The 15,342-nt window shown below is 40.3% G+C and overlaps 1 protein-coding gene across 2 annotated transcripts in view; it reads left to right on the plus strand.

The window, feature by feature from the left end:
* Nucleotides 1-15,342, plus strand: part of LOC124483310 (potassium voltage-gated channel subfamily H member 1-like) — a 56,277-nt gene that overhangs the window by 3,167 nt on the left and 37,768 nt on the right. The window contains exons 2-7 of one of the 2 annotated variants that reach the window (XM_047043704.1): nucleotides 1,050-1,173; nucleotides 1,666-1,772; nucleotides 1,894-2,022; nucleotides 2,215-2,333; nucleotides 3,349-3,741; nucleotides 7,597-8,026. In XM_047043704.1, the coding sequence (XP_046899660.1) occupies nucleotides 1,050-1,173; nucleotides 1,666-1,772; nucleotides 1,894-2,022; nucleotides 2,215-2,333; nucleotides 3,349-3,741; nucleotides 7,597-8,026 (1,302 nt within the window). The remainder of the gene's footprint in view (nucleotides 1-1,049; nucleotides 1,174-1,665; nucleotides 1,773-1,893; nucleotides 2,023-2,214; nucleotides 2,334-3,348; nucleotides 3,742-7,596; nucleotides 8,027-15,342) is intronic. The other variant, XM_047043705.1, reaches the window with a different exon arrangement.

Below are 15,342 nucleotides of genomic sequence, written 5' to 3' on the forward strand. Positions count from 1 at the left end.
GCATCAGATCCTGATGTAAATACCTGGAAATAAAAGCTGAAACGTTGATCTCTGGTTTCACATTCATCGTTTGATGTCAAGCCCAAATGTTTTCAGTCTACAGCAAAAATAAAGGAATTGGCCTCACTGTTCCAATACTTTTGGAGGGCACTGTATAATATTAAACTATTTTATTTAACCTTTATTTAACCCGGCAGAATCATTAAGAACAAAATTCTTATTTACAAAGATGGCCAGGCAAAATGCAGAAGCTTTTTGAGGAAGATTGGAAGGGGGCTATGGAATAAAAAATCTACTATACTTTAGGTTAATACCTAAACTATATTGAAGGTACAAAATTAATTGGCTATTACCCCCGTGGCCTTTATCCTTTTTAGGTATGTGAACCAAATATGGACAACACATCTAGCAGCCTAATTTATTTAATAATATAATTTAGTTGCAGAGGGATCTAGTGAAACCTACTACTTGTTACGTAAACCAGATTATTTATGATTATTAATAAATACAATAAAATGCCTTTAAATAATTTAAATATTGAATTATTCTGAGTTAATAGCCTCCTTTTAAATTGGGACAACTTAAACAATGTTTATATCGTGTGATGATTCAGCATTTCTTGTTTTTTCACTTTACAAACTCAAAGAATGTCTAAGAATGTGTCTTTATGAATGAGTGCAGTTCTGCAGTAGCCAAAAGTAACCAAAATATCCATGTTCTCAACAATGTTTGATAAGTAAAAAACGCTAATCCTTTCTCCACTCAATAGCTCTATTGTGCTTTTTTAGATACACTTTCGTAATAGCGCATACATGCTGTATTTCAAACTCACATTTACCTTGACTGATGGTAGCACTCAGTTTGGTCCTCCTAAACACCTGTTTAGCAAGATGTCATATGTTCGGTTTGAAGAATTCATACTAGCCTACGTGTAAAACACACTATATGGTGCATAGTACAGTTGTAGCAATATTTTAATGATGTGTGTGAATATACTTTGTGTCTGTTCATTTCTGAATAGCTATTAACTTTCTTTCACTCTTGGCCAGATACAAACTTTGTTCTTGGTAATGCCCAGATTGTGGACTGGCCCATTGTGTACAGCAACGATGGCTTCTGTAAGCTGTCTGGATACCATCGTGCCGAGGTTATGCAGAAGAGTTGCACCTGCAGGTACCTCAGAGCTGTACTCTAAATATATTCAGCTAAATTCATAACATTGCTTTTCACCAACTGTTATGGGTCAAGGACATGAACCTCTCAAGGGTGCAAAAAACCTTCAAATATATTTTTCAATACAAATTTGGGAAACATTTCACTCATTTCATCACAAATAAATGTGATATATTTGTAATAATATGCAAAGAAATGTGACATATTTGCCATCTCATTCAAATGCACATTAGCTCATGTTCAGAAGTCAACTAATTTAGAAGGGTCCAAGAATATCTTCACATACAGTTCTGTAGCTGAAGTAATTCAGCCAAGCCTTTCTGCGCCCATGTGGAACGTAAAATTTTGTACAGTGCAAATTTAAAGTGACATTTGTTTATACAGTAATTCTGTCCAGTGTTTTTTGGAAAGAAGGCTTTTGTTGTTGAGGAGAAGAACAAATGTATCTTAAAGCCTCAAACTAAATGTATTTGTAACCCTGTCTCTATTCAGTTTCATGTATGGGGAGCTCACAGACAAAGACACCAGTGAGAAGGTGCGACAGACCTTCGAGAATTATGAGATGAACTCCTTTGAAATTCTAATGTATAAGAAGAATCGTAAGTATTTCTTTGGAATTCACTAACTGGATGAAGGTTGATATTCTGTGCTGGTTATTACCAATTTACATATATTGATGTGAAGTACAATGGGTGTGCATTAAGTATTTGTGTGTTACAGGTATGCCTGTGTGGTTTTTTGTCAAGATCGCTCCAATAAGGAACGAGCAAGACAAAGTGGTTTTGTTCCTGTGCACCTTCAGTGACATCACTGCGTTTAAGCAGCCTATTGAGGATGACTCCTCCAAAGGTTTGTTGAGATGAGGTTGCAGCTAAAAAGGAAATGCTCTGGAAATAGAGTAAACAACTCCCTGTGTAAGACGTTGTACAAGTATTTACGTGCTATTGCAGTCGTTAAATAATTTTTTGTGGTTATAGTAAACCATAAATTTTGTTGACATTTATAAGGATGCTTCCTATTTGGTGTGTTTTTCATATTCAGGGTGGGGTAAATTTGCTCGCCTGACACGAGCGCTGACGAGCAGCAGAGGAGTGCTGCAGCAGCTGGCGCCAACGGTCCACAAGGGCGAGAATGTCCACAAGCACTCTCGACTGGCTGAGGTAAGGTGTTGGCCCTCGATCGAATGACGAGCACTCTGCTTAGAATAAAGTATGTCTGCGAGCCCGCTCACTGGAGGAGGTAGTCTCATAAACCAGGACACATCTGTTCCAGTCGAATGAAGTGTGTGTTGTCGAGCTAGTACTATACTAATTTCTTGCCTTGAACAAAAATGTAATGTATCTCTTCATTATCTCCAAGCATCAGTGAAACCTTATACATCTGGGTAACTGCAACTGTAGACATTGGTTCAGATATCTATGCGCCTGTAAATGTGCAAAAGTTGTACAGTGAAACTAAAATCCTTACTTATCTACGCTTCTGGTAAGAGTAGTCTCATCTAAAAAGTGGTGGAAAATTCCTTTTGACAGAAAATAAAGCATGTTTGATTGATTGAGTGTGCACAGGGAAAGTGTGTTATTTCCTATTTCCTGAAAGAGAATTGGACAGTAGGTTTAGATGCTCTGATAGCTCGGCTCTCTGTTTACCAAAGCAACGGTAGCTGTGTTTGTTGTATTATGTGACACAAAATGTCTACCTTTTGTTTATTTGCTAATTAGTAGGGAAAAAAATCTATTTACAGACCTGTGGCAAATTTGAGAAAAGAGGTTATCACATTCGTATGTGAGATAAAGTGATCTCAGACACTTTACAAATCTCACACGAGTGTTGGCTCTGAGCCAGATACTCTATCTGGTCGTTGTGGGCTGGGGGGAGTATAATTTTTTTTTCTAGAGTTAACCAACCAGATTGGCACGTCATGCCAAAGCCCTTTCGCTCAAATAAAGTTGACTATCTGTGTGCAATGTCTGGGGGAACATGTACCTGCTGCTCCTCTCACACAAACTGTCACATAATAGATGGAAAATGACTCTCTCACACTGACAGCAGTGAACGTCAATTTATCTAACAAACAGCCTAGCGGTTATTAGTGTTGAAGACTTTGTTTGCTCTAACCTAAGAGTAAACACACTGGTTAACTGGTTTGTGACATCTCAATAAATTGCCCCCCTCCAGGTACTACAGCTGGGCTCAGACATCCTTCCTCAGTACAAGCAGGAAACCCCAAAGACCCCTCCCCACATCATCCTCCACTACTGCCTCTTCAAGACCACATGGGACTGGGTAATCCTCATCCTCACCTTCTACACCGCCATCATGGTGCCCTACAACGTCTCCTTCAAGACCAAGCAGAACAATGTTACGTGGCTGGTGGTGGACAGCATCGTGGACGTCATCTTTCTCGTTGATATCGTGCTCAATTTCCATACAACGTTCGTGGGGCCGGCGGGAGAAGTCATCTCTGACCCAAAGCTGATTCGTATGAACTATGTCAAAACGTGGTTCGTAATCGACTTGCTCTCCTGCCTGCCTTATGACGTCATCAATGCCTTTGAGAATGTTGATGAGGTAAGATCTCCTTGCTTTGTTTTCTCAAGTGGGTCTACCGCAGTCAAAGACACTAGTCAAATTAGATACATGAAAGCACTAGGGACTTGACACTGATTCTTCATCACAAACTAAGTGCTTGACTTAAGTCTTTGGTCTACACAGTGCATTACAATAAGGTAGGATAGAAGACTATAAGATGTAATATGTTATTCAACCTTGGACAATCACAGATGTGAATGAATATTCAGTACATTGGATAAATTATTGGACAGATTATTCCATAGGTTTTATATTATTTTGTCATCTACAATATCATTATATATATAGTATATAGCATGTCAGTACTTTGTATACCAGTTAATGCATTTGTTATGTATCAAACACGTATGAAATGCAGCAGAAGGAACATTAGCTACTGCAGAAAATCTCTTCAGTTCAAGATCAGCCAGCCGTTATACCAACCCCTCATCATGTCATTGGAAATGTGTCTCCTTTGCGTTTGTCTGCTGAAGCAAGCCGCTGTTCGGCAGTTAGTGAGCTTGTGCGGTAATCTCTATTTTTCAGCTCTCCTCGTCTGTCAGTTTAGCAGAAGGAATACTTCATCTGGGATGGTTATGAAATGCAAAGCGAGAGAGTTGGTCTGAATCTGCAAGTTGGGATTCCTCATGCCTGGGATTCAGTCTTCCTCAGAGGAAGGGACTGGGTGACATGCTTTTGGGCTACTTGAATAATGAGACTGAGTGCTCTGCTCGACTACAGAGGTCGTCATGCAGCATACTCTACAGTATGTCTCGCTATGTAAATGTGGCATCTTTGTTATGCATTAAAATGCACACAAATTAGGTGTGTGCTTATTTGTCATTGTGTCTCATGAATTTTGAAGACAATGGCCACTGTGCACTCATCAGAATCTCGATGTGGTCACCAAGCATTATAAAAAGCTGTGGGCCTGTGGTGTTCTATCCAAATTACGCATAAACTAGACACTGTGAATTTGGAATCTGCATATTGTGCTTCAAACTAAAATCACAAGCTACTACAATAGTCTTGGTACAAATATGTTCTCTAGAGTGGAGAAAAAAGTAATCCCCTAACAGTGGATTACTGTGGAAAGGTGGGATGACAGAGTGGGGTTGCCAAATTGTAAAATACTGTGAAGGTTTGTAGGTTAAAGGAAACCCCCTCAAATAGTTTGTTACATGATAAATACACAGTGAGAGTACATATACATATTCGGAGTGAATATGAATAATAATAGCATGCAGATATTATTTGAGGTAAAAAAAAATATCCTACTGTAGGTTCTTTTTGCAAGCCTCTTAGTGACATTGTACGGCTGTAAGTGATTCTGGAAGGGGCTTTTTGAAGATTGTCCAGATTATTTGGAACCTCACTGGACTGTAAATCAATAGATATGGTAAGTGATACTATCAAAGACCCACACACAAACACAGTAAGCATATAAAGAAAGCTTTTGCACTGGTAAGGTAAGCAAATTAAGGTCAATGCAAATTGTAAGGAATAATCAAAGCTGTAGAAGGTTAACTGTATTTTTAACTCATGTAATTTCCAAAAGAAAACGAAAGCAAGCTCAGAAGCCATACATACTCTCCAGATCTGTTGTTGTTTGTCTGATGATGTCCCCGGGCCTGAGGAAAAGGGTGTGTCAAGAAAAAGATTATAGCAACCCCACAGGGAGCTCCCACAAAGCCTGTGGGTGCTGTGCCTTGGCCGAATTTGTCAACACAATTTAACTACCCTATCAAGGCAGTGCCATGAATGAAAGCTTACTGTAGATTGTCGTATATTCCCTTTTTTCCTTCTTTTTTTCCCCTTCCTTCTTTTCCTTTTTTTTAAAGCTCTGGTTCCAACACAATTTGTCTAAGATTACATCATTCCATGGAGCCAAAATAGGGAACTTGTTCTCATAGTTCTTTTGGCCCTTTGTATTTGCCAACTGGTGAGAAAAATGCACATCCATTATGGATGTGTCACAAGTGGAGTGAACACTCAAAAAGCAAAGTGAGAAAAATGCAGTGGTTGATGTATGAACTTAAAAAGAGAAGAGTCATCCCACACAGATGCTAGCAAGAATACTAAATTCACACAGCATTCTGTCATGTGTCTACCTCGTAATGTAAATTAGCTTTCTGGGGAAGCAACATGAATATTGAAGCTCTTTCTCTCTGAATGTTCCACACACGCAATGGTAAATGTTTTATAGATCCTTTATTTGTCTAGCGGTTGATTCTGCAATGGAGGGACACGTTTAGTAGTGTGGCCGTGATTGTGTCTTTGAAGAGAATGACATTTCAGACAGTAGAAGGCTAACAAGGAGTTTTGAATCTCATGGGGGTGGGGGTGGGGGGTCTTATCCAAATTTAAACCACTAGTGCACAGTGCCTGTGATGCAGTCAGTGATTAAGATGTCAGTGAAACACACAAATACAGATTACTTGAACTATAGATAGTGCACAGTGCTTGTGATAACAGTGATGGCACATACATACACAGATTCCTGGAATTATAGATAGTGTAGTACCCATGAGGCAGCTGGTGATGACAGTTCGTCTCAGTGGCTTTTGTACCTATATTTCTGTTCTGTATTATATGTATGTTCACATTCACGTTTGTATTTTTACTTTGTGCTATGCAATTCTTCAAAATAACCTTTTCTGTATGGCATTTGCATAAATAAAGACACGACAACTGACCGAGCATACTAAATTCGTACAAACATTGTTTCTGTCAAATCCCCGTTTGTGGATCCCTATATCCATGCCTCAAAACTGTCCAAGGAGGCTATAGTGGTAGTAATAGTGCCCATGTCCATGATGCAGCTGGTGATTATAACGTCATAGTTGATTTGGTGTGCACATTTGAAATGTGAATGCAGTTTTAACATAAACACATGAATTTATGTAACAAAATGCACTGATCTATACTGAAAGTATCCACTTTATATTGTCATCCTGTTAGCTAGCCAGCATTTCATCCATAAAGAAGCCTCTTTAAAAAGCAACTGATGTTATGCTAGAAGTCAGCACTGCTAACCTGGGCATATTGGTTGTAAAAGTGAACTTGATTGTAAATATCAAAACAAAATGTCCCTGTTTTCCTTACTACGAACTCTGGTGAATTAAGCACTTAGTTTCATTTAATTGCAAAAGCAAAAGCCTTTGTTAATCACATCAGTCCATTAAAGAAACAAATTTCATTTTAGTTATCATACAGCCTCTTACTTCTGGTGCACATTAGTCCAAGCCCTTTGTGAATCATATAGCCTAGTGTAAGGCTAAGATTAATCATGGCTGAAAAAGATACATTGCGAAACTGGCGTTATTATTTTTTTTGTGGCATGTCGAAATGCTTATCCAAACAACGTCAATGGAACTACACACCATTGGATTCTAAAAAGGATACCTACAATATATGAACTTTGCAGAGTGTCTGGTTCTGGAGATAATCGTGGGAAACTTGCTGCCCTAAAATCCCATTCAAAAAATTCTAAAAAGCAGACAGAGATTCCTGGCACTATTAAGATAGGGTGCCTTCTCCTAACATATTCAGATTGAAAGCTTTCATGTTTCACCGAGTTATAATGCAAGAGGAGTTACACAATATTGTTTCCTAGTTCTGTAGCTTTCTATTGATTATTCAGTGTAAAACTAATAATAAACATGAATGGAAACATCAGTCTTATTCATTTGGTGGAAAACCAGAGTTATAATTGTATGTAGTACATAATAGTATTTAAATAGGTTAGGTAGGCTGTTGGCTAATGGCTTTGTGTGAAAGTACAAACTCAACAGCCTCTTATCTCAGTCCGCTATCCCTGACCTACCCTGAACCTTCTTTCTCCATCTCTCTCAGGGTATCAGCAGTCTCTTCAGCTCCCTCAAAGTGGTCCGACTGCTGCGGCTGGGCCGTGTGGCTCGCAAGCTGGACCACTACATTGAGTACGGGGCTGCTGTCCTGGTCCTGCTGGTTTGCGTGTTCGGCCTGGCGGCCCACTGGCTGGCCTGCATCTGGTACAGCATCGGAGACTACGAGGTCATCGACGAGGACACCAACAGCGTGCGGGTGGACAGCTGGCTCTACCAGTTGGGGGAGTCTGCGGGGACGCCGTATCGCTTCAACGCCACCGGCTTGGGAAGGTGGGAAGGCGGGCCCAGCAAGGACTCGGTGTACATAACGTCCCTTTACTTCACAATGACCAGCTTGACGAGTATCGGTTTTGGGAACATCGCTCCTACCACAGATGGAGAGAAGATCTTCGCTGTGGCGATGATGATGATTGGATGTGAGTTGACTGGTGTTTCACTGTATGATTGATGAGCCCCTTTTCATCAAAACCCAGAATGAACTGAATCCAAGCACATATGTATTTACTGATAAGTGGTTTGAAACAAGGGACTATTTTTTCTGTACTGCAGCAGTATATTGTAAACAGTTTTTCAAATACTTGTTACTACTAATGTCTCATATTACAGCTGTGCCTTGGCCTGACCAACACCATGAGCAAAATGTTGATAGTTAAGTGTGAAAATAAATTACACACTCAAATCAGAGCAAGTTAAATGAAACACGTTTGGAATTATAATTATATAATTATGAATATGCCAATCACTATAGTTTAGTATAATTGTGTTTTGCTGCCAGCTGAGGACTTGTTATGTATAAGCACTCATCTATTTTGGAGCTGGCTACTTGACATTTTTTATTTAGAAAGGACTACTCTGTTTACTGGAGTTGGGTCGACACTTTTTCTAGAATCCTATTTTGGATTTATAATCTAAATTGCATTATCAATTGCCACCAAGCCTGAAAGTTAGAAAAGTTGGGATTACTTAATACAGAGGTCATGTGCTGTTCAGATGGTCTACATAGTCTAGAGCAAGAGTTAGCCCGGGCATGTAGAATACCTGTTTGTAATGCGAGGCTGACATTTTGACAGTTTGTGAGTGCGAGCATGACAGCACAGATTTAGCTACCTACACTCTTTCAGCATCTCATGTCACAATGACATGACATAGCAGTGGGGAATATTTTCAGTAAGGTTAACATTCCCGAATGCTTTGCTAGCCAACACCAGAAGTGTATGTCATGGGTGTAACACCACCAGACCACTGAAAACACTGTACAACTGACAGCAACCTCTAAAACATGAAGCAAATGGTTGCCAGACGATTTCACCTGACGTTTCGTTGATGAAAAAGAGAACAAGGTACCGGTATACTCGGTCACGCTGCATCAGGTGCACCTCTTCTTGAGGAAGTGCTCCAACGCATATTACATCACAGATGCTGGCTCGGTTCTTTGCTGGCCTTGCAGGAGCGAGGAAGAGTACAGACGGCATGTTAAAGCTCGTTCAGGGCAGTGCCACTCCGCAGGGAAAGATAGTGGCACTGCCCAGGGGGTGATGGTGATGCGGGTTGGCAGAGGAAGGGAGAGTGATGGGTTGGAGGGAGGGATGGTGGAGTCAGGCTGCTGCCACAGCCATGAGAAAATCTGCCAATGTCAGCCTGAAAGCTGGACAAAAGCTTAGTCATGCAATATGCTATCAGAAGTGACACCCACCTACCTTGTGTGAGTGTATGTGCACAACACTTGTGTGCTTCAGTTTCAGTCCTCCTGTGTTGCTTTCTCTAATATACTGAACTGTATGTCAGAAATGTTTAATGTACTAGCAGTTTACTTCCTTCTCTGTGAGTGTGTGTGTGTGTCAGGGTATCACTTGCACAGAGGTATTCATGTGTGCAATTGGGACAATGCCACACTGAGTCTGAGTCTCTGCGTATCATCCTCAAAACAACTCTGGCAAACATACTTGTCAGTGTCAGGTCAGTGTGCCCTGGTGTGTACTGGGTTTGAGCCAGAGATATGACATGCTACTTTCTCTGACGCTGTGGCCAGGTTTTTCTTGGCTGTCGTTGTAGACTTGTCTCTGTGCAGTCAGCCATGTCACATCTTTGTATGTCTTAGCATGACCATGGCAGCCAGATGGGGGGAAAAAACTCCCCTGAAGCTTGTTAACCATTTATATATTAATAAATCTTGTCTCTTTGCATCAGCTAAGAGACGGTGGTCATCTTCATTATAGTTTTATTCAGCAGAAAGTTGATTGAGAGAGACATTTTCAATTCCATAGGTGGGTGGATGGTGATTAACATCATGGTTTTACATGTTTAACTGTTGCATGATAGTAGTCAATGCTAACGGATGGATTGGAGATTAAGATGCTATGTCGCAGCTAACTTTTAAAATATGTTTACTGAGCTCTTTCATTTTTTCATTTTACCAAATTCTTAAACTGGGGTCTTTGCATATAATCTCACCTTAATGTAAATGACATAAACATAATTCATGTTAATTCTAACTTCCATAGGAACAGTGGCTCTTTAAATCCACTCTTGCTTTTGAAGTAGGCCAAAGAGATCCAAGCTATTTTTCTAATGCAGGAATTTTGCAACTAGCCCATTTACAGCAAAGGAAAAAAAGTTATGTACAATATTACAATGGCAATGATAAATTGCTTTTTCCCCCCAACTGACCTACCCGTGTCAAAATTACACATTTCGTTCAGCTGCAATGTTTTATCCAAAATGTTTTGTAGAGCTGTAATAAAAATAAAAATGTAATTGCTATGCTGTATCTTGGCCAGGTCGCAGTTGCAAATGAGAACTTGTTCTCAACTAGCTTACCTAGCTAAATAAAGGTAAAAAAAAAAAAAGGCATGACAACTTACAATTAACTGTCAGGATTTTTGGTGGCTACAGCAGACAAGGCAAGTCTTCTCAGAATGGTCTAGAAAGTTATCTCGGGCTTAGTAGTCAACAGTATCTAATAGCATACTCCTTTCATGACTGATTGCACATTCAGCTGGGGCCTTCTCGTCCCCAGTAACCCCCACAGGGAGAAAACACAACTCAGAACAAACTAGTGGCTAGATCGAACTTGAGTGCTGAAAAGTGGTTGACTCATTATGTGACAAACCTTTGAATGGCTTAATGTTTTCCCTGAAGCAGATTCCCGAATGCTTTGCTAGCCAACACCAGAAGTGTATGTCATGGGTGTAACACCACCAGACCACTGAAAACACTGTACAACTGACAGCAACCTCTAAAACATGAAGCAAATGGTTGCCAGACGATTTCACCTGACGTTTCGTTGATGAAAAAGAGAACAAGGTACCGGTATACTCGGTCACGCTGCATCAGGTGCACCTCTTCTTGAGGAAGTGCTCCAACGCATATTACATCACAGATGCTGGCTCGGTTCTTTGCTGGCCTTGCAGGAGCGAGGAAGAGTACAGACGGCATGTTAAAGCTCGTTCAGGGCAGTGCCACTCCGCAGGGAAAGATAGTGGCACTGCCCAGGGGGTGATGGTGATGCGGGTTGGCAGAGGAAGGGAGAGTGATGGGTTGGAGGGAGGGATGGTGGAGTCAGGCTGCTGCCACAGCCATGAGAAAATCTGCCAATGTCAGCCTGAAAGCTGGACAAAAGCTTAGTCATGCAATATGCTATCAGAAGTGACACCCACCTACCTTGTGTGAGTGTATGTGCACAACACTTGTGTGCTTCAGTTTCAGTCCTCCTGTGTTGCTTTCTCTAATATACTGAACTGTATGTCAGAAATGTTTAATGTACTAGCAGTTTACTTCCTTCTCTGTGAGTGTGTGTGTGTGTCAGGGTATCACTTGCACAGAGGTATTCATGTGTGCAATTGGGACAATGCCACACTGAGTCTGAGTCTCTGCGTATCATCCTCAAAACAACTCTGGCAAACATACTTGTCAGTGTCAGGTCAGTGTGCCCTGGTGTGTACTGGGTTTGAGCCAGAGATATGACATGCTACTTTCTCTGACGCTGTGGCCAGGTTTTTCTTGGCTGTCGTTGTAGACTTGTCTCTGTGCAGTCAGCCATGTCACATCTTTGTATGTCTTAGCATGACCATGGCAGCCAGATGGGGGGAAAAAACTCCCCTGAAGCTTGTTAACCATTTATATATTAATAAATCTTGTCTCTTTGCATCAGCTAAGAGACGGTGGTCATCTTCATTATAGTTTTATTCAGCAGAAAGTTGATTGAGAGAGACATTTTCAATTCCATAGGTGGGTGGATGGTGATTAACATCATGGTTTTACATGTTTAACTGTTGCATGATAGTAGTCAATGCTAACGGATGGATTGGAGATTAAGATGCTATGTCGCAGCTAACTTTTAAAATATGTTTACTGAGCTCTTTCATTTTTTCATTTTACCAAATTCTTAAACTGGGGTCTTTGCATATAATCTCACCTTAATGTAAATGACATAAACATAATTCATGTTAATTCTAACTTCCATAGGAACAGTGGCTCTTTAAATCCACTCTTGCTTTTGAAGTAGGCCAAAGAGATCCAAGCTATTTTTCTAATGCAGGAATTTTGCAACTAGCCCATTTACAGCAAAGGAAAAAAAGTTATGTACAATATTACAATGGCAATGATAAATTGCTTTTTCCCCCCAACTGACCTACCCGTGTCAAAATTACACATTTCGTTCAGCTGCAATGTTTTATCCAAAATGTTTTGTAGAGCTGTAATAAAAATAAAAATGTAATTGCTATGCTGTATCTTGGCCAGGTCGCAGTTGCAAATGAGAACTTGTTCTCAACTAGCTTACCTAGCTAAATAAAGGTAAAAAAAAAAAAAGGCATGACAACTTACAATTAACTGTCAGGATTTTTGGTGGCTACAGCAGACAAGGCAAGTCTTCTCAGAATGGTCTAGAAAGTTATCTCGGGCTTAGTAGTCAACAGTATCTAATAGCATACTCCTTTCATGACTGATTGCACATTCAGCTGGGGCCTTCTCGTCCCCAGTAACCCCCACAGGGAGAAAACACAACTCAGAACAAACTAGTGGCTAGATCGAACTTGAGTGCTGAAAAGTGGTTGACTCATTATGTGACAAACCTTTGAATGGCTTAATGTTTTCCCTGAAGCAGACGTTTGTTGTCATCTATTTCCTAAAGTCCATATAGTCCTTAGTCCTGATTGTGAGGCTTGACAGGGTTCGAATGAGGTCTTCAATTAGCAGCAGATGGGGGATGAGGAGGTGAAGTAAAAACTAATTCTTAAGTCTAATCAGCGGAATATTACAGGTGTGAAAATGTCAGGATAAATGGAACCGCTAGGTGACTGTGTGGGATTCATGAGAAACAGGTGTGACCCATTAGTTTCTCTTCAAAGAACCTCTTGACATGGTAGTCTTGTAAATAAGATACTTTTGACATTTAAGTAGAAGCGTACGCAATTGGCATATATTAATTATTTTGGAGAATGACATGCTGAAGTTATTTTAGCTCAGTCTTGTGGACCAATGTCACTTCAGAGTAGTTTGAGAATTGTTCTACTTGTCTTCCTAACCCGTTACTCATCTATTACACCAATTCTACTATTGGGTCAGTTTAGCTAGTGTACCTCGGTTATGCTTCAAATGAAGAACAGAGAGAAATTGTTCTGTGGAACACAAGGTACAAACTATGAACCTCATGTCACAAAATCAAACCAGCAACACTTTGGCGTCATGAACTGCTGGAACAAAGTGTTCAGGACACACAAACAAAATGATAGACAGAGCTGCTGACCCACACACACAGGCTGAGAGCTAGCTTACCTGCAGCAAGCCCAGCTTGCAGAATTAAAGTGTCACCACAAAGAGACATTGGGCTTGATTGCAAGAGCCAATATTGATAGCTTCCCCTAAGGCCTTGTTGAGACTGGAGATAGAGTGAGAGTTTGAGTCCCTAGGGCTCGTATAATTACACTCTTGGGATGACTGTGCAAGCCAGTCTGAGAAAAGCCTAGACATGATCTAAGTGGTTTTGTCAGTTAACACAGGTTTTATTATGCGCTTCAGACTTTCAGCATTGTTTTCCTGTCCTTGGGTTTCAAGGCCTCGCGGGGAAATTATTATTTATTATGTATTAACTACATTTTGGAAATATTTGTTGTATTATTAATGTATTCTATGCAGCATTCATAAACTTAGCATGTCAGGTGCCAGGTCAAGAATGCTTCAATTGTGAAACATTTCCTGTGGAAAGCACCTTGTCTGCTAAATAGGAACATAGTTTCACTGCCTCAATTCAGTTTCGGCCAAACAAAGTTTCCATTATGCCAAGAAAGACAAACACAAAAGTCAAATTGGCTATATATGGATTTGCACAGAGGATTTGTTTATTTGCACAAAACATTTCTTCTGGCAACAGCAATTTTACCCCAGAACCAATCATCCAAGTCCCAAAGCAATTGACCTGCTTATGGCGAGCATAGTTCAATCAAATATTAAATATAATTGAACAGTGATAACAATTTCCATTTACCCTACAATATGTTATCTGCCGGCATTGAAAAACAAAAATCAGGTGACAAACAAATTATGTGTGCAAAAAATACAGTTGTGTCTAAAAGAAATCTTCAAAACCAAAACGACATCAATTTTTCCCCTAATCTGACAGTAATTTTTAACCAAGGGGTTGTGTTTGGCAGCAGCACACCTTGTTTGGTTAGGCCTCTGCTTAGTGTACATGATTGTTTATTTGGCGTTTGAAAAACTTCTTCCAACTATGTGACAAATTGGGTATGACAATAGACCTTGAGGGTAATGGTCATCAGGACATCAAGCGGACAATTTTGCATACTTAACAATCCTCAAGCTGGGCAGATGGAATGCACCTTGAATAGATCAGCTACTTTGGATGAGATGGTGCTCTCTGGTACATGGCTGTCATCGCTAGTGAGCTGGAAAAATGACACAGCTGTTAGTCATGAACGCACCCCTCTCATTGTGTTTGTGACAGGCCCTCTACCCTGGCTGTTTACCTGTTGTGTTTGCAGCCTCAATGGAAGATCCATTACATCAACACTGTCACATCATCTTCCCTGAATAACCTTTAGGAAGGTTGCTCTCGGTTGCTAGTTGTGATTATGATGGTTACAATCAACGGGAATTATGGGTTATCCCTCCTAAACCAGTCAAGTACTATATTTCTGTCAAGAAAAGGGCTGTGGTTTATCAAAGACAATTGTAAAAAAAGTATTGGAACTAATGGTTGACAAGGCTTCTATTGATTTCTGTGACCCCTGTTGGTACACTTAGAGGGGAAAAGGGTGACACTTTCTCAGGGAAAGTGCTGACTCTGAGATTAATTACGAGAGGCTGTGGTATTGATTGGCCTGGCTGTGATTTTGAGAGTGAGCGATGGCTGATGGCTGAGCAGCAGTCAATGGGGTGTAAGGGCACCGGCGATACTTTTTTACAGACCATCTAGCAAAGTCCATGATAACCACAGGAAAGACCACGCATCAGGGCTTTTGAGATTTTTAACAATGAGGCTGGAGTCCTCAGTAGTGACACATGTAAAATCCTGTTCTCATCTTTGTCTGTGACTGACTAACAAAACGTTCAATTATTGTATGATGAAACCAGTATGACATATGATGCACACTGAACTTGCTTGAGAGAGTACATTTTATATTAATCTATTTAGCAGATGCTTTAATCCTAAGCGACATACCAAAAATGGCTTTTGTTGGAAGGGGTGTTGCAGGCCTATTTTATATCTCAATGA

This window comes from Hypomesus transpacificus, chromosome 21, assembly GCF_021917145.1.
Source record: "Hypomesus transpacificus isolate Combined female chromosome 21, fHypTra1, whole genome shotgun sequence".
NCBI lineage: Eukaryota > Metazoa > Chordata > Actinopteri > Osmeriformes > Osmeridae > Hypomesus > Hypomesus transpacificus.